Source organism: Coregonus clupeaformis, unplaced genomic scaffold (assembly GCF_020615455.1).
Source record: "Coregonus clupeaformis isolate EN_2021a unplaced genomic scaffold, ASM2061545v1 scaf2231, whole genome shotgun sequence".
Lineage (NCBI taxonomy): Eukaryota > Metazoa > Chordata > Actinopteri > Salmoniformes > Salmonidae > Coregonus > Coregonus clupeaformis.
In genome coordinates this window covers 62,662-85,731 of record NW_025535685.1, presented here as the reverse complement: position 1 = coordinate 85,731, position 23,070 = coordinate 62,662, and the positions used below count along the sequence as shown (strand labels likewise).

The 23,070-nt window shown below is 42.9% G+C and overlaps 1 protein-coding gene across 1 annotated transcript; it reads left to right on the top strand.

Moving 5' to 3' along the window:
* The first annotated feature begins 7,868 nt into the window (after nucleotides 1-7,868).
* On the top strand, nucleotides 7,869-14,238 carry LOC121584345 (doublesex- and mab-3-related transcription factor 2). Its single transcript, XM_041900171.2, has 4 exons — nucleotides 7,869-8,100; nucleotides 8,273-8,724; nucleotides 9,303-9,405; nucleotides 12,832-14,238. The coding sequence occupies exons 2-4, from the start codon at nucleotides 8,365-8,367 to the stop codon at nucleotides 14,046-14,048; spliced, it is 1,680 nt and encodes a 559-aa protein (XP_041756105.2). The 5' UTR covers nucleotides 7,869-8,100; nucleotides 8,273-8,364; the 3' UTR covers nucleotides 14,049-14,238.
* Nucleotides 14,239-23,070: the final 8,832 nt, after the last annotated feature.

Sequence of the window (23,070 nt, the reverse complement as noted above, 5' to 3'; positions counted from 1 at the left end):
CCCTGGTTGATTAAGTAGTCCCTCGCACCTCTCTGATTCAGAGGGGTTTGGTTAAATGCAGAAGACACATTTCAATTGAATGCATTCAGTTGTACAACTGACTCGATATCCTCCTTTCCCTTTCTATTTACTCTCAGATTCAAACATGCTAATTAGCATCAAAGTAGACATTGTGCAAAACTACAAATCCCAGCAAGCTCCTGCACGTCATCTCTAGCTGAAACCTTTGCTAACAGGGATTGTGCCAATTTAAAGAAATTTAGCCAATTTATACACTACTACATTTAGCTAAGATTAGATAGTTAATTTGTAGTTCTTTATGATAGCTACATTAATATTTAATTTCTTTAAAGTCACTTTGCCCTAGAGAGATTTACACTGTTATCAAAACGTCATGCCAGGGTAAGTAAGTCTACACAAAACACAGCCCTTATTTTAAGTGTTTATAAAATCCCCTATGGGAAAAATGAATGCTGGAAAAACGATTGGAACCATTTCCCTGTTTGACTGCTAAGTTTTATGGGTATTATGACTCATACTGTGGTACTCTATTGATGGCTACAAGAAGCATTTCTCAGCAGTTATCTTGGCCAAAGGCTCTGCAACCAAATACTAGCTCTGGGGTGACAATCATTACCCAGTACCCGCTCTGGGGTGACAATCATTACCCAGTACCAGCTCTGGGGTGACAATCATTACCCAGTACCATCTCTGGGGTGACAATCATTACCCAATACCAGCTCTGGGGTGACAATCATTACCCAGTAACAGCTCTGGGGTGACAATCATTACCCAGTACTAGCTCTGGGGTGACAATCATTACCCAGTACCAGCTCTGGGTTGACAATCATTACCAAGTACTAGCTCTGGGGGACAAACATTACCCAGTACCAGCTCTGGGGGGACAATCATTACCCAGTACCAGCTCTGGGGGGACAATCATTACCCAGTACTAGCTCTGGGGGGACAATAATTACCAAGTACCAGCTCTGGGGGGACAATCATTACCCAGTACCAGCTCTGGGGTGACAATCATTACCCAGTACCAGCTCTGGGGTGACAATCATTACCCAGTACCAGCTCTGGGGTGACAATCATTACCCAGTACCAGCTCTGGGGTGGACAATCATTACCCAGTACCAGCTCTGGGGGTGACAATCATTACCCAGTACTAGCTCTGGGAGGGACAATCATTACCCAGTACCAGCTCTGGGTTGACAATCATTACCCAGTACCAGCTCTGGGGGGACAATCATTACCCAGTACCAGCTCTGGGTTGACAATCATTACCCAGTACTAGCTCTGGGTTGACAATCATTACCCAGTACCAGCTCTGGGGTGACAATCATTACCCAGTACTAGCTCTGGGGGGACAATCATTACCCAGTACCAGCTCTGGGTTGACAATCATTACCCAGTACCAGCTCTGGGGTGACAATCATTACCCAGTACCAGCTCTGGGGGGACAATCATTACCCAGTACCAGCTCTGGGGTGACAATCATTACCAAGTACTAGCTCTGGGGTGACAATCATTACCCAGTACCAGCTCTGGGTTGACAATCATTACCAAGTACTAGCTCTGGGGGGACAATCATTACCCAGTACCAGCTCTGGGGGGACAATCATTACCCAGTACCAGCTCTGGGGGGACAATCATTACCCAGTACCAGCTCTGGGGGGACAATCATTACCCAGTACCAGCTCTGGGGGGACAATCATTACCCAGTACCAGCTCTGGGGGGACAATCATTACCAAGTACCAGCTCTGGGGTGACAATCATTACCCAGTACCAGCTCTGGGGTGACAACCATTACCCAGTACTAGCTCTGGGGGGGACAATCATTACCCAGTACCAGCTCTGGGGGGGACAATCATTACCAATTACCAGCTCTGGGGTGACAATCATTACCCAGTACCAGCTCTGGGGTGACAATCATTACCCAGTACCAGCTCCGGGGGGACAATCATTACCCAGTACCAGCTCGTGGGGGACAATCATTACCAAGTACTAGCTCTGGGGGGACAATCTTTACCCAGGACTAGCTCTGGGGGGAAAATAATTACCCAGTACCAGCTCTGGGGGGACAATCATTACCCAGTACTAGCTCTGGGGGGACAATAATTACCAAGTACCAGCTCTGGGGTGACAATCATTGCCCAGTACCAGCTCTGGGGGGGACAATCGTTACCCGGTACCAGCTCTGGGGTGACAATCATTACCCAGTACTAGCTCTGGGGTGACAATCATTACCCAGCACTAGCTCTGGGGGGACAATCATTACCCAGTACAAGCTCTGGGGGGGGACAATCATTACCAAGTACCAGCTCTGGGATGACAATCATCACCCAGTACCAGCTCTGGGGTGACAATCATTACCCAGTACTAGCTCTGTGGGGACAATCATTACCCAGTACCAGCTCTGGGGGGGACAATCATTACCGAGTACCAGGTCTGGGGTGACAATCATTACCCAGTACCAGCTCTGGGGTGACAATCATTACCCAGTACTAGCTCTGGGGGGACAATCATTACCCAGTACTAGCTCCGGGGGGACAATCATTACCCAGTACCAGCTCCGGGGGGACAATCATTACCCAGTACCAGCTCTGGGGTGACAATCATTACCCAGTACCAGCTCTGGGGGGACAATCATTACCCAGTACTAGCTCCGGAGGGACAATCATTATCCAGTTCCAGCTCCGGGGGGACAATCATTACCCAGTACCAGCTCTGGGGTGACAATCATTACCCAGTACCAGCTCCGGGGGGACAATCATTACCAAGTACCAGCTCTGGGGTGACAATCATTACCCAGTACCAGCTCTGGGGGGACAGTCATTACCCAGTACCAGCTCCGGGGTGACAATCATTACCCAGTACCAGCTCTGGGGTGACAATCATTACCCAGTACCAGCTCTGGGGTGACAATCATTACCCAGTACCAGCTCTGGGGTGACAATCATTACCCAGTACCAGCTCTGGGGTGACAATCATTACCCAGTACCAGCTCTGGGGTGACAATCATTACCAAATACTATCTCTGGGGTGACAATCATTACCCAGTACTAGCTCTGGGGTGACAATCATTTTGTCCATGCCATTTGTCTTTATTTTCTCAATTAAAATTGTAAACTTAAGTTAACAAAAATGTGTTCTGCCATGTTGAAAATCCAATAAGTTGTAGAGACCAAAAGTGTTTTTCAATTTCAACCCATTTTAGAACAAATAGGAAATTATTTTTAAAAAGTGCTATGGTGCCAATATATCTGTCCGCAACTGTATATATTTTCATATTATGGGAACTGAGGTTTTCTTATTGGTTTGTAGAATTGTCCAAATGTCCTTGATGATGTACAGCTAAATCTGCCGGAAGCCCCGTTTATACCTGGTGCTAACATGGGTCCTTTGTCCTGATCTAGTCTACATTCTGACTGTGCCCACATCTATTCTATCAAAATAATATATATTTATTGTAAGACACATTTTATGTAATCAGTTAATTGTGCCACCTGTCAATGATTTTAGAAGGTGGAATACTGATTGAAATGTTTCTCTGTCCAGATATCCAGACACAGTGACTACCTCTGGAGGAGATCAGGAAGATCTGATCACAACCAGAAATACAATGTGTATTTTATTCATCTACACTTGTCTGAAAATGTGGACACAATCAGAATGTGGACAAGATCAGGACAAAGAATGCAAGTTAGAACCATGTATAAACGGGGATATAGTCAGGCCCTTCTTGGAACCCTGGTTTCATTCAGAACATAGAAATATAATTCACAGAATGCCAGCTTGATTTCCCAATGAAGATCTCTGATCTGAAAAATGAACTCACCACTTCAAGAGTCGGAACCAAGGCCATGAATACAATGTGTCTTATTTGAACTAATAGAGAAAACCCGAAGACAGTATATTTCCTTTTGGGAGCGAAGAGGTTACATAGATCGGACCTCTGTTAAGACACCCGGTGCTCATATTGGGTCATCTAATCTGTTTGGAAGACACTGTGACCGGCTACATCAAAGCATTCCTGCCGGGGAAATGGCACCCTGGGCAGCGCTAAGGTAGAGGCGGTCATAACCCCGATAATAAATTAGAGAAGAGGAGAGAGTGGCAAGCTGCACCTGCATAGCCGGCACGGCACAGCCCACTGACGGCTTCACCACATGTTGGAAGGGAGGCCTGTGTGCATGCTCTGGGTACGGCAGGTCTCAACAATGGAAAAACTGGACAACAAGTTAAGTTACAAACCGCAGTCAAAACACTCTCTGGCTGCTTAAAGGTTACATTGGAATTTAGTAGGCTAGGCCATGGTCGCTTCATATCCAATTCTTCTTCTCAGTTCTCATGTAGGCCGAATGTTACCCATTTCCCAAAACACACTCCTAATTTGTAATATATGACATCAAAATACATTTAGTATTTTACATTTACATTTTTACATTTTAGTCATTTAGCAGACGCTCTTATCCAGAGCGATTTACAGTTAGTGAGTGAATACATTTTTATTTGTTTATTTGTTTATACTGGCTCCCCGTGGGAATCAAACCCACAACCCTGGCGTTGCAAGCGCCATGCTCTGCCAACTGAGCTACACGGGGCTCAATTTGTGTTTTTTTTTCATAAAAAAAAAGTCCAACTAATATTTCCCATCTGCACTTTCAGATAAATTATTTAAGCCTAATCTACCAATTTTGTATTAATCAGATCATGTATTATACATAGGCCTAAAAGTGCATGTTTTTTTTATTGTAGTGCAGCCTATAACGTATATAGGACTAACCAAGGAAAAATGCTAGAACCTGAAGAAAATGTTAATCTTTAGTTCATCTATAAGAAAATGAACTGTCTTCCAGTTGCCAAAGATTATTTCGTCATCATGTTTCTGTTGTTTAATTATTTTGCACCATTTTAGGCAACGCACAAAAGGAATATGCTTTTTAAATGCAATTGCGTATAGGTTCTGATCTAGACCTTTATGTACAAAAGCCTAATCTTTTTCAAAGGACCCTCATTGCGGGGATGATTGATCAAATACAAGTGTCTCACATATGGCCTTATAGGCTACTGTGGACCCCTAAACAGGCCTAGGGCTATGTAGCTCTTTCCTGCAGTCAAATGACCAAATCGCCCTTTATGGCCTCATGGCTGGAATGTTATTCATATTTTTCATAATTAATATACATTTATTTTCAACTGCCGAAAATCTGGTGTTTCTATGTCAAACGGTTTTGTTCTATTTCAGTCTTATGAAGTTTAATATTGGGATGCAAACTCAAAATTGAATACATTTCAACTCTATATCTGACATCGTACAGGTGTCTTCTTTTTTTAAGCCCATAACCATGTGTGTGAGGTGTATACCTTTGTTTCAAAGTACATTTGTTTAAGACTACCAATAAACACTCTGTGTGACCCTGATTTAGCCCATTGCAGTAAAAGATTAAAACTTTGTCCACCCTATTTTAATGACCAATTCAACATGTTTGTTTCCTTGAATTTTAGTATTCATGGAGGCACCATATTGAAGGAAACAGCTTCAACAACTTTTTATATGGTCCCTAAACATAAAATCACAATTAGTCAAATGTATTGGTCTACAACAGAAGCGTCTGAAACACGCGTAAAATCGATCTCCAAATGAGCCCCCTCTCCCCTGGTTTCTCCCGCGGTCAACTTTGTTCCTTTTGTTCGGTGTCACTTTACAGCATCCCCAACAGATCCCTAACCTAATGGTTCTCATGGGGCTAACCCGTATACATTCCTATAGGATGTCACATTTAAGTCGCAATTTCCATTGAAACACCAGCCATGAATCTGTAGGGTGACATTGTTTTGATTTGTTCTCATTTCGCTGCGTGTGTATCATACTATAACCCCAAGGTCTGTCGGGCGGGGCAGGCAGGCAGTGAGACTTAGTTGTGTTTTGTGTTCTCTAGTCCCGCATGCTGACACCGTGTTTTCACAGACGCGTTTGTTGTGTCCATTTTCTAATCAGGCCAATCTGTACTCTGTCACTTTGTCTCACTAACTCCAGCTGCTCACATTGACAGGGTCGAAACCGTAGGGAGGTGATAGGTAAGGTAACAACCACCTACTTAGCAGGCCTTTTGTATGATATCTAAAGCCCTATATGATGAAATACAAAGTAAACTAGAATAGTCAACCGTGCAACACCAGGTAAAAATATGCCCGTTTGTAAGCACTCATTATTCCACAGCGGTAAGGTATTTATTCACTACAATAGTCATAACAAAGCCAATGTAGGCATTGGTAAAGTCTGAAAGTATTTTGATCATTTTGACAAATGTATTTCATTTTGTAGGCTCCTTTTGTCATACAGGCCTAGCCCTATAGTTATTTTAGGCATATTTTGCATCTGATTTTAATAGGACTATTATTTAGAATTATTCGGAGTATTATTTTAAAACAAATGTACTTTTTTTTTTTACTCCTGGAAATTCTTAATATCCTATGTTGTACTCGAAATGTCAATATAAATGAAAAGCCGTTTTTGTCTTTACGAGCAAATTTGAATAACATTATTAGAGGCCCAAACATAAAAAAAAAAAAACAACAAATAGGAATAAATGCATGCATATTACAGATGTAAACCAGCTAACAGCTGGACACACTGTAGGCTGTATCCCGGAACCGACTAGGTGAAAAGTCTGTCGATGTGCCCTTGAGCAAGGGACTTAATCTTAATTGCTCATGTAAATCGCTCTGTATAAGAGCGTCTGCTAAATGACGTAACGGTCATTGTAACAAAGCCTAAATGCTGTTGAATAATTGAGAATTGAATAGGGCCTAGTTGGGATCTTTCCAACCGACAGTAGGACCATTAAAACAAATTAATCAAATGCTAAAAACATCTATATAAGTTTTATTTTAACTAACCAGGTTTCCATCCAAGCCTTTTCTGCTAGTAAAGTACATGAGGCCTGATAGAAACAGCAATCTGTCGGTAAATTTCCCAAATGTAGACAAAACCAAATATGTTAGACAAGGTTTTTGTGTCAGTAAAATTAACGATGCAACAAATGGCGTGGAAACGCTTTAATGGGCAAACATTGATATAATAACCATCATTTTAAAATAAACTTGGGAGTGACTTGATGATGGTATGTTGTGTGGTCCTCCCACTACGACTCGGGAAAGCATGCGGTTTAGGCTATAAGGTTACATATTAAATAAGTTATGATGAACTTCACAGGGTGAAGAAAATGCACGGTGATGAGCTTGACAAATACAAATAATCTTGCTCTTTTGTCCATAATAATCTAATTATGTAGTGTACCCGCACATAAATAGCTGTGGTCTAGTAGAGTTGAAAATGAACCCATTTAACTTGTATGTTCTATTCGGTTCAGGGGAATTTAACTACAAAAGTAATTTGTATGTGCACTACCTCACGCACATCATTTTATCCACAACAAGTCAATTTGATGGATATTTGTATGCCATTTTTTTTTTATATTCGCATGAAAATCTGGCGCCAATTGGATGGAAACCTTTGTTATGTCAGACAACGCTAATACACTGCATGAATTGATAAGAGCTTCAAGTTCTTAAATTGAATATAAGGCCTGGGCTACAGGCTGTCATTACGCATGAGGCCACCACCAAGCCCTCTGTATAAGCTATCTCTCTCTCTGCTCTCCAATGTGTTGAGGAATCATTTCCTCGTTCTGTTTAGATTGTAACTCCACGCCATTACAGCAATTCCATCAAGAAAGAGAACGTCGTGAACAGCCAATAGGGTCGAGGGGTTGAAAACGAGCCAATCACGATGGAATCCCACTCGCACCCAAATTCTTCATAGGGATGGTGCTCCGGCTCGAGCCTGGAAGAAAACCTTGGAGCGGACCAGAGTGACAGACCGCGTCAGAACAACGTCTGTATTTGTCGTTGGGACATCTCTCTCTGTTCCGTGGTACATTGAGCAACAATTAACCAGATTATCAGCGGTGTCTGTCAGTGCGACAAGTTCATCAGTTCAGAGCGCACTGACTAGTGACAAACTGCAGTAAGGAGTGGATGTTGGAAGGAACTTTGAATATTTTCTGGAGGAGCCTGTCTGCATTGAGGTAAGTCTAAATGGTTTACCCATTTATGTTACTCGTTTTTCACACTTCATAGATATGCTGTTATTATTTCTCTGTTTATTGGACATTTATTCAACTGTCAATCCCAGGGCGCACAATCTGGAACACAATTCCGTACTGCTTTTAATTACAGATATATTTTGTTTTATTTCAGACTGTATTGACTGTAGTGAAGCAACCGTCGCGTGAGCCAGAAGCTTGGAGAGAGGACCGTAGCCACGAGGCACCGGGAGACAGACAGCAGACATGATGACGGATATCTCCGGTGCAGAGTTTGAGATCGATGTGGAGAGTCTGGAGACCGAATGCGACGACCAGGACCAGCCGGACTACAGCTCCTCTCTGCCCTGCGCAGGAGACCACGAGCCGGGGGCCAAGATAGATGACAAGCCGGGCACCACCAGCCCCGGGTCCGGTGAACAGCGGAAGCTAAGCCGGACGCCGAAGTGTGCCCGCTGCAGGAACCACGGCGTGGTGTCTTGTCTGAAGGGGCATAAACGGTTCTGCCGCTGGAGGGACTGCCAGTGTGCCAACTGTCTGCTGGTGGTGGAGAGACAGCGGGTCATGGCGGCTCAGGTGGCACTGCGGAGACAACAAGCTACAGAGGTGTGTGTGGATTCTAATAAATTATGTTATTTAATTAAGGTGTGTGGGTGTGTGTTTTTTTATTTTTACTATTATTATTTTAAATCATTCGAGTGGGTGTAAAACTCGTTGGTTTCACAAGCAACTTTTTGGGAACAATGTTGCCAAAACTGTATCTTAAAATCATTTTAATTTCAAATGTATTCCAACTGTCTTCATTGACTACAAACATATGTCATTTTTACATTGTAAAAAGGGCCTAATTTGAAATCATGTCCTGTTTGGATCTTTTGCATTGACATGATCAGGACAGCGAAGTCTAACACAGACTATATTTTTAAACGTTTCGTTTTAGTTTAGTAGAGTTATTTTATTTATTTCCCCACCAAACAAAGTAACAGGCTAGAATGATGAACTCAACTTAATCTAAATAATACATTAATACAAATATTTATATTATAAGTAGCCTCTTGCTATCACTTATCTAATATTTTCTAAACCTTGGGACTGGTATCGAACGCATAATAATGCACGTAGTTATTATTTTGCACATATAATACACGATTAATTATTACTTTTTTGTTCTGTAATTTTATCAGGATAAAAGGGGAATTTGTGGGAAGCAGATTCCAGCGGAGAGAAGATCTATCTACCAGAGAAACATCAGACCATCAACGATGCTGGCTAAGAGCATTCTGGAAGGTAACACAGTTCTATTGTAGTCTATTCTATTCTATCATTTCCTATTCTATTTCATAATATACAATTCTATCCTATCCTATGCAATTATATTATTTTGTAAGGCAGGAGACAGGAGACTACTTTGTCGTGTTTTCTAGTAATGGTTTTACTGAATGAACTGGTGTTCATTCTCTCTCTCGCTCTCATTCAGACTTGTTACAATGTCTTTATTTTATAGGTACAGATAGAACTAAGCAGGTAAAATACAATTTTAGATGTTTTGTGAAATGCTTTTAAAGTGGAAAAGGACGATACATAAATAATTGAGCTTATATTCAATACTTTCTATATTTTAACGTAATTTATTTAACCAAATCTGACTGATACCAAACCTGCTTTATTTAACATAATAACATTGATATCTAACCTGCTTTATTGAACCTAATCTGTCTGATATTTATCCTGCTTTATTGAACCTAATCTCATTGATATCTAACCAGCTTTATTTAACCAAATCTCATTGATATCTACCCTGCTTAATTTAACCTAATCTGTCTGATATCTAACCTGATTTATTTAACCTAATCTGATTGATATCTAATTTGCTTTTTTTAACCTAATCTTACTGATATCTAACCTGCTTTATTTAACCTAATCTGAATGATATCTAACCTGTTTTATTTAACCTAATCTGACTGATATCTAACCTGCTTTATTTAACCTAATCTGAATGATATCTAACCTGCTTTATTTAACCTAATCTGAATGATATCTAACGTGTTTTATTTAACCTAATCTGTCTGATATCTAACCTGCTTTATTTAACCTAATCTGACTGATATCTAACCTGCTTTATTTAACCTAATCTGACTGATATCTAACCTGCTTTATTTAACCTAAACTGTCTGATATCTAACCTGCTTTATTTAACCTAAACTGTCTGATATCTAACCTGCTTTATTGAACCTAATCTCATTGATATCTAACCTGCTTTATTGAACCTAATCTCATTGATATCTAACCTGCTTAATTTAACCTAATCTGACTGATATCTAACCAGCTTTATTTAACCTAATCTGTCTGATATCTAACCAGCTTTATTTAACCTAATCTCATTGATATCTAGCTTGCTTTATTTAACCTAATCTGTCTGATATCTAACCTGCTTTATTGAACCTAATCTCATTGATATCTAACCTGCTTTATTTAACCAAATCTCATTGATATCTAACCTGCTTAATTTAACCTAATCTGTCTGATATCTAACCTGATTTATTTAAGATAATCTGTCTGATATCTAATTTGCTTTTTTTAACCTAATCTTACTGATATCTAACCTGCTTTATTTAACCTAATCTCATTGATATCTAACCTGCTTAATTTAACCTAATCTGACTGATATCTAACCAGCTTTATTTAACCTAATCTGTCTGATATCCAACCAGCTTTATTTAACCTAATCTCATTGATATCTACTGCCTGCTTTATTTAACCTAATCTGTCTGATATCTAACCTGCTTTATTGAACCTAATCTCATTGATATCTAACCTGCTTTATTGAACCTAATCTCATTGATATCTAACCTGCTTAATTTAACCTAATCTGTCTGATATCTAACCTGATTTATTTAAGATAATCTGTCTGATATCTAATTTGCTTTTTTTTAACCTAATCTTACTGATATCTAACCTGCTTTATTTAACCTAATCTGAATGATATCTAACCTGTTTTATTTAACCTAATCTGTCTGATATCTAACTTTATTTAACCTAATCTGACTGATATCTAACCTGCTTTATTTAACCTAATCTGAATGATATCTAACCTGCTTTATTTAACCTAAACTGTCTGATATCTAACCTGCTTTATTGAACCTAATCTCATTGATATCTAACCTGCTTTATTGAACCTAATCTCATTGATATCTAACCTGCTTTATTTAACCTAATCTGAATGATATCTAACCTGTTTTATTTAACCTAATCTGAATGATATCTAACCTGCTTAATTTAACCTAATCTGTCTGATATCTAACCTGCTTAATTTAACCTAATCTGACTGATATCTAACCTGCTTTATTTAACCTAATCTGACTGATATCTAACCTGCTTTATTTAACCTAAACTGTCTGATATCTAACCTGCTTTATTGAACCTAATCTCATTGATATCTAACCTGCTTTATTGAACCTAATCTCATTGATATCCAACCTGCTTAATTTAACCTAATCTGTCTGATATCTAACCTGCTTTATTTAACCTAGTCTCACTTATATCAAATTTGACTGATATCTAACCTGCTTTATTGAACCTAATCTGACTGATACCTAACCTGATTTATTGAACCTAATCTGTCTGGTTTCTAACCTGCTTAATTTAACCTAATCTGATTGATACTGACCCTGCTTTATTTAACCTAATCTGTCTGAAATCTAACCTGCTTTATTTAACCTAATCTGTCTGATATATACATTGCTTTATTTAACCTAATCTAATTGATATCTAACCTGCTTTATTTAACCTAATCTGATTGATATCTAACCTGCTTATTTTTACCTAATCTCAATGATATATAACCTGCTTTATTTAACCTAATCTGACTGATATCTAACCTGCTTTATGTAAATTAATCTGACTGATATCTAACCTGCTTTATTTAACCTAATTTCATTGATATCTAACCTGCTTTGTTTAACCTAATCTCATTGATATCTAATCTGATTGATATCTAACCTGCTTTATTTAACCTAATCTCATTGACACCTAACCGGCTATATTTAACCTAATCTGACTGATATCTAACCAGCTTTATTTAACCTAATCTGTCTGATATCTAACCTGCTTTATTTAACCTAATCTCATTTATATATAACCTGCTTTATCTAACCTTATCTGAGTGATACCTAACCTGCTTTATTTAACGTAATTTGTCTGATATCTAACCGGCTTTATTTAACCTAATCTGACTGATATCTAACCTGCTTTATTTAACATAATCTCATTGAATTGAACATGCTTTATTTAACCTAATCTCATTGATATCTAAACTGCTTTATTTAACCTAATCTCATTGATATCTAAACTGCTTTATTCACCCTAATCGCATTGATAGCTAACCTGCTTTATTTAACATAATCTGATTGATACATCCATAAAAGTAGATAAAAAAAATATCTATCCTATAGGCCTAACCACACCGTAAACCTGCAATAATTTGCATGCAATTACTTTTCTTCTTAACAAACAGTTAACATCAATATAATGAACAGTTATACAAAACCGATCAAGTTTACTTTTAGCAGTTTACTAGAATATATTATATTATTATTATTATTATTATTAATATTATTATTATTATTATTATTATTATTATTATTATTATTATTATTATATATTATTATATTATTCTCTATGTCATCTAACCTCAGTTGTTCTGTCTCCTCGCAGGGTACCGTCCGGTGCAGGGTGACCCGTACCTGGGGGTCAGCCCCCCTCTCCCGCCCCCCCTCAGCGACAGGATGAGGAAGAGGAGAGCGTTTGCTGACAAAGAGCTGGAGAGGATCATGCTGGAGAGAGAGTACAAGGAGAGAGAGATGCTAGAACCCCCTCAGGCTGCCACAGCCTCTCTGCTCTTCCCCAACAGTCTGGTCCGCCATGCTGCAGAGTACAAGTCCTACAAGACAGCCCCGGAGGAGCCTCACCACAACAACAAGGACCTCTGTCGCTTCCTGTCGCCCAGCTGTGTGGACCTGAAGTACGCTGCCAGCCCCAGCAACATGGAGCTCATCTCCTCCAACGTCTCCGTGGCAACCACCTACCGCCAGTACCCTCTGACCTCTCCGCTGACCTCTCCGCGGGGGTTCATGGTGTGGCCGCGTGGCCCCTCCCTCCTGTACCAGCAGTGCCTACGCAATGCCACGGCCGTCCAGAACATGAAGCCAGGTGCAGTCTGGGATCCCAGGATGATGACCGCTGCCGCAGAGAGCCTCCCGCCCGACCACGATGCCACGGCAACCACTGCCGTCACTGCCGCCAAACTGGAGGGGTCAAGGGTCGCTGTGGGCCTCCCCGAGGGTTCTGACCCCCAGCAGCAGGACGGCCCCGCCCAGTCCCAGGCCCCTCTCACCCAGGGGGGGCACCGCGAACGATCAGCCTTCTCTCCCCCGAAGAGAGGCTTCGGACAGGCCTTCCCTCCTTGTACACCTCCCCCCCAGCCTCACCCCCAACATCACCCTCACCCTCCCAGTCATGAACATGTCCTGAACAAGCTGAGCAAGGACAGTGCCAAACACACACTATCCATGAAGCTCAACTCCTTCCACTCACTCATCCAGCAGACATTGAGTGAGAAGGCTAGGGTCGGGGCTGGAGAAAGAGAGAGGGCCGGGGCCGAGGTAGGAGCTGGGGCTGGGGAGAGAGCTGGGACCGGGGCCGGAGTCGAGCTCCGGGGCCCCTACTGTAAAGAACTGCTGGAGGAAGCAGCCAGAAAGTACCGTGAAGGACCTTCTAAGGACTTCTACAGTTTAAAAGGCTCTGATAGATACAGCAAGGAGTTCCTGTCTAAGTCAGCCGGGGCCAAGATCGTGTCCAGCCAGTCTCTGTCCTTCTCTGTGGAGGCCATTCTGAATAGGCCATCACCGGCTATGAACAGAGTTTCACAGTAACGTTATGAACAGAGCTTCACAATAACATTATGAACAGAGCTTCACAATAACATTATGAACAGAGCTTCACAGTAATTACCAGGAACGGACTGGGACCAAAAATCAACCCCGTATTTTTCTATATATTATATTTGATATGAGCATGTTGTAAATCTCTTTATGGTGTAGAGTATTTAAATGTATCACTAATGTGTCAATAAACTTGATAAATAATCAAGCTCTTGTATCAGGTTTGGTGTTTAATTCTTTGGATACATTTGATGTAATGATAATGATTTAATGATAATGATTGAATCATAATGATTTAATCATAATGATTGAATTGTGTTTGAGGTGATGGGATGTGGGTCAACCTTGTCATTGACTATTGGTTATATATTAGACATTAAGATAAAAAAAAAAAAAAAAAATTCTCAAGCATTTCTAAGGACTGGATTCAATCCGTAGCACTGAAGTTTAGCGTCACAGTGTGATTGAAATTGAAAGGCAATGTTCCCACGTTCACGGTAAACGCTTTGATAGGGCACTCTGTAACTTTTCAACACTACGGATTGAATACAGCCCAAGTACAAGTGTTTGGAAGTCATTAGAGAGGATTAAAAATACAAATAAAAAAGATGAATGTGTTTTATAGAACACACTGTATGTACAAAAGTATGTGGACGCCCCTTCAAATTAGTGGATTTGGCTATTTCAGCCACACCCGTTGCTGACAGGTGTATAAAATCGATCACACAGCCATGCAATCTCCATAGACAAACATTGGCAGTAGTATGGCCTTACTGAAGAGTTCAGTGACTTCCAACGTGGCACCGTCATAGGATGCCACCTATCCAAAAAGTCAGTTTGTTAAATTTCTGCCTCGGTCAACTGTAAGTGCTGTTATTGTAAAGTAGAAATGTCTAGGAGCAACACTGGCTCAGCCGCGAAGTGGACGGGACTGCTGAGTGCTGAAGCGCGTAGCGCCTGAAAATCGTCTGTCCTCGGTTGCAACACTCACTACCGAATTCCTAACTGCCTCTGGAAGCAACGTCAGCACAAGAACTGTTCGTCATGTTCGGGCTAGGCCCCTTAGTTCCAGTGAAGGGAAATCTTAAAGCTACAGCATACAATGACATTCTAGACGATTCTGTGCTTCCAACTTTGTGGCAAAAGTTTGGGGAAGGCCCTTTCCTGTTTCAGCATGACAATGCCCCGTGCACAAAGCGAAGTCCATACAGAAATGGTTTGTCGAGATTGGTGTGGAAGAACTTGACTGGCCTGCACAGAGCCCTGACCTCAACCTCATCGAACACCTTTGGGATGAATTGGAACGCCAACTGCGTGCCAGGCCTAATCGCCCAACATCAGTGCCCGACCTCACTAATGCTTTTGTGGCTGAATGGAAGCAAGTCCCTGCAGCAATGTCCCAACATCTAGTGGAAAGCCTTCCCAGAAGAGTGGAGGCTGTTATAGCAGCAAAGGGGGGACCAACTCCATATTAATGCCCATGATTTTGGAATGAGATGTTCAACGAGCAGGTGTCCACATACTGCTGGTCATGTAGTGTACCATTCAGGTGGTTCTAGGTAGTTTGTCCTTATTTATAGCAATACTTTTTTCACCTCTTCCACACCAACTTTTCGGAATTCAAAGCTACATGTTTGTCTTTCACTATTTGGTCCGTTATGCATGAATATGAAGGCTCAGCATTTGTTGTTTGCATGTCATGCCTAGATTTGCTAATCTTGTCAACCAAAAAATGATGAAAGTTCTTGAAGTGGTTGGCAATATCAAAGGGTTTTGTTAATTAGCCATCAGCCTCAATGAAGGATGGTTCAGTTAGCTTTTCTGCCTAGAATTTAAATTAAGGTACTCCTGAGCTTTTTACTATCATTCTTTATATAAGTTATCTTTGTTCCATAGTACACTTTCTTCTTCTTTTTGTTTAGTTTAATTATGTGATTTCTCAGTTTACTGTATGTTTACCAATCTGCTGTGTAGCCAGACTTACTTGCCATTCCCTTAGCCTCATCCCTCTCAGCCATACAGTTTTTCAATTCATAATCTATCCACAGGGATTTGGTCGTTTTAATAACAGTCAGTTTCTTTAAGGGCCTATCAGTAACCGGAAGAAGTTAAATGCTTCAAGTGCAGAGTCAGGATGTAAAGTTGGATAGAAAATATCACGACTGATGGAGACAGATCATTGGTCAGTAAACTTTCCAAATGTCGACAAAACAAAATATGCTAGACAAGGTGGGATCTTTTTGTGAAGAAGAACTTGACTGGCCTGCACAGAGCCCTGACCTCAACCCCATCGAACACCTTTGGGATGAATTGGAACGCCGACTGCGAGCCAGGCCTAATCGCCCAACATCAGTGCCCGACCTCACTAATGCTCTTGTGGCTGAATGGAAGCAAGTCCCCGCAGCAATGTTCCAACATCTAGTGGAAAGCCTTCCCAGAAGAGTGGAGGCTGTGATAGCAGCAAAGGGGGGACCAACTCCATATTAATGCCCATGATTTTGGAATGAGATGTTTGACGAGCAGGTGTCCACATACTAGTGGTCATGTAGTTTATGTTCTCTGTGCTGCAGATGTAATGTCTCTGTCCAGTGGAAATACGATCGGTCCATAAATAATGGACTATATATTTTCCTAAAAACATTTTTCTGTCTCTCTGTAAGTCTGATCCACAGCATTCCAGGATAATGTGAAGGCATGAGCCCCTGTTTATACCTGGGTCTATTGTCCTAGTCTTGTCCACTTTCTGATTGGGTCCACATTTGTCGACTGATGTAGACAATCAAAAGATGCATTGCAGTCTGTTTGTGATTAGATCTTACTGACCACTTCCAGAGGCAGTCGAAGACGCATGTTGTACTGACAGCCTTGAATCAGATCCCAGATCTTTCCGGTAACACTGTGCTGGGCTGTTAGTTGCTACTTGACTACCTGCCAAATGTTTCATTTTTAGTTTTAATAACCGTTTAATCAAAACTCTGCATTTAACACATCTTAGTCTTCATATTTTCTTTGCTTGACTTTTTTCATGCAACTTTTTCACCCCGGACGTTTTATCTGGTTCTACAGGACCCTTTCTCTGGACATGGTTCTACAGGACCCTTTATCTGGACATGGTTCTACAGGACCCTTTATCTGGACATGGTTCTACAGGAGGCTTTATCTGGACATGGTTCTACAGGACCCTTTATCTGGACATGGTTCTACAGGAGGCTTTATCTGGACATGGTTCTACAGGACTCTTTATCTGGACGTGGTTCTACAGGACCCTTTATCTGGACATGGGTCTACAGGACCCTTTATCTGGACATGGTTCTACAGGACCTCCACCAGCCGAAACAGCTAAGTAGTAACATTAACCCTATGCCATCTAATTGCAGTCGCTGTACTCCTAATATACAGGAGAACTATCGCCTTATGGTGAGGATAGCAGTGTTGCAAGCCCAGCTTCAGATGCAATCGTTAGGCAAGGGCAATTTGAAACAGCGTCTGTGCCACCAGTAAGAACAGATAGTATTATAAATCCCCCCCACACAGTCCCCGCAGCAGGAACATTTTCTCAAGGCTTCTGGAAAGAAATGCTGTCGGCATGCTCAAACGTTGTAGCTCATTCAGCTGACAGAAACGTTCAACCGGTTCTCTCCATTAAGCAACGAGTCGGAGTCAGAAGCCGAGCCTTCTCAGGTCTCTCCTACACCCATTACCGGGTCTGAGTCGCGAAGCCTCCCACCATTAGCTCTGACAAATTGAAAACCCTAGTCATTGGCGACTCCATTACCCGCAATATTAGACTTAAAAATAATCATCCAGCAATCATACACTGTTTACCAGGGGCAGGGCTACCGACGTAAAGGCTAATCTGAAGATGGTGCTGGCTAAGGCAAAATCTGGTGAGTGTAGAGAGTATAGGGATATTGTTATCACGTCGGCACCAACGATGTTAGGATGAAACAGTCAGAGGTCACCAAGCGCAACATAACTTCAGCGTTTAACTTAGCTAGAAAGATGTGTCGGCATCAAGTAATTGTCTCTGGCCCCCTCCCAGTTAGGGGGGGAGTGATGAGCTCTACAGCAAAGTCTCACAACTCAATCGCTGGTTGGAAACTGTTTTCTGCCCCTCCCAAAATATAGAATAGATAACTGGCCCTCTTTCTGGGCCTCCCCCACAAACAGGACTAAGCCTGGCCTGCTGAGGAGTGATGGACTTCATCCTAGCTGGAGGGGTGCTACAGGACCAAGCCTGGCCTGCTGAGGAGTGACGGACTCCATCCTAGCTGGAGGGGTGATACAGGACCAAGCCTGGCCTGCTGAGGAGTGATGGACTCCATCCTAGCTGGAGGGGTGCTACAGGACCAAGCCTGGCCTGCTGAGGCCCCCTGCTAAGTGATGGACTCCATCCTAGCTGGAGGGGAGCCACAGGACCAAGCCTGGCCTGTTGAGGAGTGATGGACTCCATCCTAGCTGGAGGGGTGCTACAGGACCAAGCCTGGCCTGCTGAGGAGTGATGGGCTCCATCCTAGCTGGAGGGTGCTACAGGACCAAGCCTGGCCTGTTGAGGAGTGATGGACTCCATCCTAGCTGGAGGGGTGCTACAGGACCAAGCCTGGCCTGGCTGAGGAGTGATGGACTCCATCCTAGCTGGAGGGGTGCTACAGGACCAAGCCTGGCCTGCTGAGGAGTGATGGACTCCATCCTAGCTGGAGGGGTGCTACAGGACCAAGCCTGGCCTGCTGAGGAGTGATGGACTCCATCCTAGCTGGAGGGTGTTACAGGACCAAGCCTGGCCTGCTGAGGAGTGATGGACTCCATCCTAGCTGGAGGGGAGCTCTCATCTTATCTACCAACATAGACAGGGCTCTAACTCCTCTAGCTCCAATGAGACAGGGTGCAGGCCAGGCAGCAGGCTGTTAGCCAGCCCAATGAGACAGGGTGCAGGCCAGGCAGCAGGCTGTTAGCCAGCCCAATGAGACAGGGTGCAGGCCAGGCAGCAGGCTGTTAGCCTCCCCAATGAGACAGGGTGCAGGCCAGGCAGCAGGCTGTTAGCCAGCCTGACAGCTTAGTGGAGTCTGCCACTAGCACAGTCAGGTGTAGTCAGCTCAGCTATCTCCATTGAGACCGTGTCCGTGCCTCGATCTAGGTTGAGCAAAACTAAACATGGCGGTGTTCGCCTTAGCAAACTCACTGGAATAAAGACCTCCTCCATTCCTGTCATTATTGAAAGAGATTGTGATATCGCACATCTCAAAATAGGGTTACTTAATGTTAGATCCCTCACTTCCAAGGCATCATAGTCAATTAACTGATAACTGATAATACCTTGATGTGATTGGCCTGACTGAAACATGGCTCAAGCCTGATGAATTGACTGTGTTAAATGAGGCCTCTCCTCCTGGTTACACTAGTGACCATATCCCCCTCGCATCCCGCAAAGGCGGAGGTGTTGCTAACATTCTACGACAGCAAACTTCAATTTACAAAAAATAAAAAGACTGCATTTTCATCTTTTGAGATTCTAGTCATAAAATCTATGCAGCCTACTCAGTCACTTTGTATAGCTACTGTTTAAAGGCCTCCTGGGCTGTATACAACACTCCTCACTGAGTTTCCTGAATTCCTATCTGACCTTGTAGTCATGGCAGATAATATTCTAATTTTTGGTGACTTCAATATTCACATGTAAAGGTCAACAGACCCACTCCAAAGGCTTTCGGAGCCATCATCGACTCAGTGGGTTTTGTCAACATGTCTCGGACCTTCTCATTGCCACAGTCATACCCTGGATCTAGTTTTGTCCCGTTGAATAAATATTGTGGATCTAAATGTTTTTCCTCAATAATCCTGGACTATCGGACCACCATTTTATTACGTTTGCAATCGCAACAAATAATCTGCTCAGACCCCAACCAAGGATTATCAAAAACTGCGCTATTAATTCTCGGACAACCCAAAGATTCCTAGAGGCCCTTCCAGACTCCCTCCACCTCCCCGAGGACGTCAGAGTACAACAATCTAACTGAGGATCTAAATTTACCCTAGATGCAGTCGCATCCCTAAAAACGAAAAGACATTTGTCACAAGAAATTAGCTCCCTACAGAAAATACCCGAGCCCTGAAGCAAGCTTCCAGAAAATTGGAAGGGAAATTGCGCTCCACCAAACTGGAAGTCTTCCGACTAGCTTGGAAAGACAGTACTGTGCAATATCGAAGAGCCCTCACTGCTGCTCGATCATCCTATTTTTCCAACCTTATTGAGGAGAATAAGAACAATCTAACATTTATTCATGATGCTGTCGCAAAGCTAACTAAAAAGCAGCATTCCCCAAGAGAGGATGGCCTTCACTTCAGCAGTGATGAACTTCTTTGACGAAAATATCATGATCATTAGAAAGCAAATTACGGACTCCTCTTTGAATCTAAGTTTTTCTCCAAAGGTCAGTTGTCCTGAGTCTGCACAGAAGTGCCAGGTCCCTCAGGTTTTTTAAATCCTGTATCTCTCGACACATTCACGAAAATAGTTATGGCCTCTAAACCTTCCAGCTGTCTACAGGACCCTATTCCAACTAAACTACTGAAAGAGCTACTTCCTGGTCTTGGCCCTCCTATGTTGAACATAATAAACAGCTCCCTATCCTCCAGATGTGGACCAAACTCACTAAAAGTGACAGTAATAAAGCCTCTCCTGAAAAAGACCCCATCAAACTAAAATCGGCCCATGTCAAATCTCCCATTCCTCTCAATCATTTTAGAAAAAGCTGTTGCGCAGCAACTCACTGCCTTCCTGAAGACAAATAATGTATACAAAACGCTCCAGTCTGGCTTTAGACCCCATCATAGCACTGAGACTGCCTCCAGTCTGGCTTTAGACCCCCCATCATAGCACTGAGACTGCCTCCAGTCTGGCTTTAGACCCCCATCATAGCACTGAGACTGCCTCAGTCTGGCTTTAGACCCCATCATAGCACTGAGACCGCACTCGTGAAGGTGGTAAATTACCTTTTAATGGCGTCAGACCAAGGCTCTGCATCTGTCCTCGTGCTCCTAGACCTTAGTGCCACTTTTCGACACCATCGATCACCACATTCTTTTGGAGAGATTGGAAACCTTAATTGGTCTACACGGACAAGTTCCTGCCTGGTTTAGATCTTATCTGTCGAAAAGATATCAGTTTGTCTCTGTGGACCGTTTGTCCTCTGACAAATCAATGGTACGTTTCGGTGTTCCTCAAGGTTCACTATTGTTTTCACTATATATTCTACCTCTTGGTGATGTCATTCGGAAACACAACTCGGACAAACAGAGATGCTAGTTCTAGGTCCCAAGAAACAAAGAGATCTGCTGTTTGATCTGACAATTAATTTAGATTGTTGTACAGTCGTATCAAATAAAACTGTAGGACCTCGGTGTTACTCTGGACCCTGATCTCTCTTTTGATAAACATACCAAGATTATTTCAAGTGCAGTTTCTTTCCATCTTCGTAACATTGCAAAAATCAGAAACCTTTTATACAAAAATGATGCAGAAAAGCTAATCCATGCTGTTGTCACTTCTAGATTAGACTACTGCAATGCTCTACTCTCCGGCTACCCGGATAAAGCACTAAATAAACTTCAGTTAGTGCTAAACACGGCAGCTAGAATCTTGACTAGAACCAAAAAATGTGATCACATTACTCCAGTGCTAGCCTCTCTACACTGGCTTCCTGTTAAGGCTAGGGCTGATTTCAAGGTTTTGCTGCTAACCTACAAAGCATTACATGGACTTGCTCCTACCTATCTCTCCGATTTGGTCCTGCCGTACATACCTACACGTACGCTACGGTCACAAGCCCCCTTATTGTCCCTAGAATTTCTAAGTAAACAGCTGGCTTTCTCCTATAGAGCTCAATTTTCATGGAATGGTCTGCCTATCCATGTGAGAGACGCAGACTCGGTCTCGACCTTTAAGTCTTTACTGAAGACTCATCTCTTCAGTAGGTCCTATGATTGAGTGTAGTCTGGCCCAGGGGTGCGAAGGTGAATGGCAAGGCAATGGAGCGACAAACCGCCCTTGCTGTTTCTGCCTGGCCGGCTCCCCTCTCTCCACTGGGATCCTCTGCCTCTGACCCTATTACGGGGGCTGAGTCACTGGCTTACTAGTGTTCTTCCATGCCATCCCTAGGAGGGGTGCGTCACGTCGTGCCAGGCTTTTTTGAGCTATACTTGACCTGAGTAGGTTGAGTTACTGACGTGATCTTCCTCCTCGGCTCGTGCAGTGGAGGAGATCTTTGTGGGCTATACTCAGCCTTGTCTCAGCGTAGTAAATTGGTGGTCTGCCGATATCCCTCTAGTGGTGTGGCAGCGGTTCTAGGAGTCAGTCTGTTATATCTGGTGTAATTCTACTGTCTTATCTGGTGTCCTGTGTGATTTTTACTGTAGATATGATCACTCTCTCTCTTTCTCCCTCCCTCCCGGAGGACCTGAGCCCTAGGACCATGCCTCAGGACTACCTGGCCTGATGACTCCTGGCTGTCCCCAGTCCACCTGGTTGTGCTGCTACAGTTTTAACTGTTCTGCCTGCGGCTATGGAACCCTGACCCGTTTCACCGGACGTGCTACCTTGTCCTGGACCCTGACCCGTTTCACCGGACGTGCTACCTTGTCCTGGACCTGCTGTTTTCAACTCTCTCTCCCTCTGTCTACCCACCTGCTGTCTCTCCCTCTGTCTACCCACCTGCTGTCTCTCCCTCTGTCTACCCACCTGCTGTCTCTCCCTCTGTCTACCCACCTGCTGTCTCTCCCTCTGTCTACCTACCTGCTGTCTCTCCCTCTGTCTACCCACCTGCTGTCTCTCCCTCTGTCTACCCACCTGCTGTCTCTCCCTCTGTCTACCCACCTGCTGTCTCTCCCTCTGTCTACCCACCTGCTGTCTCGACCTCAATACTTCAAGCGGCTATGTCACGGTTTCGGCCGAGGCTGCTCCTCTCCCTCCTGGTTCGGGCAGGCTTCGGCGTCGTCGTCCCCGGAGTACTAGCTGCCA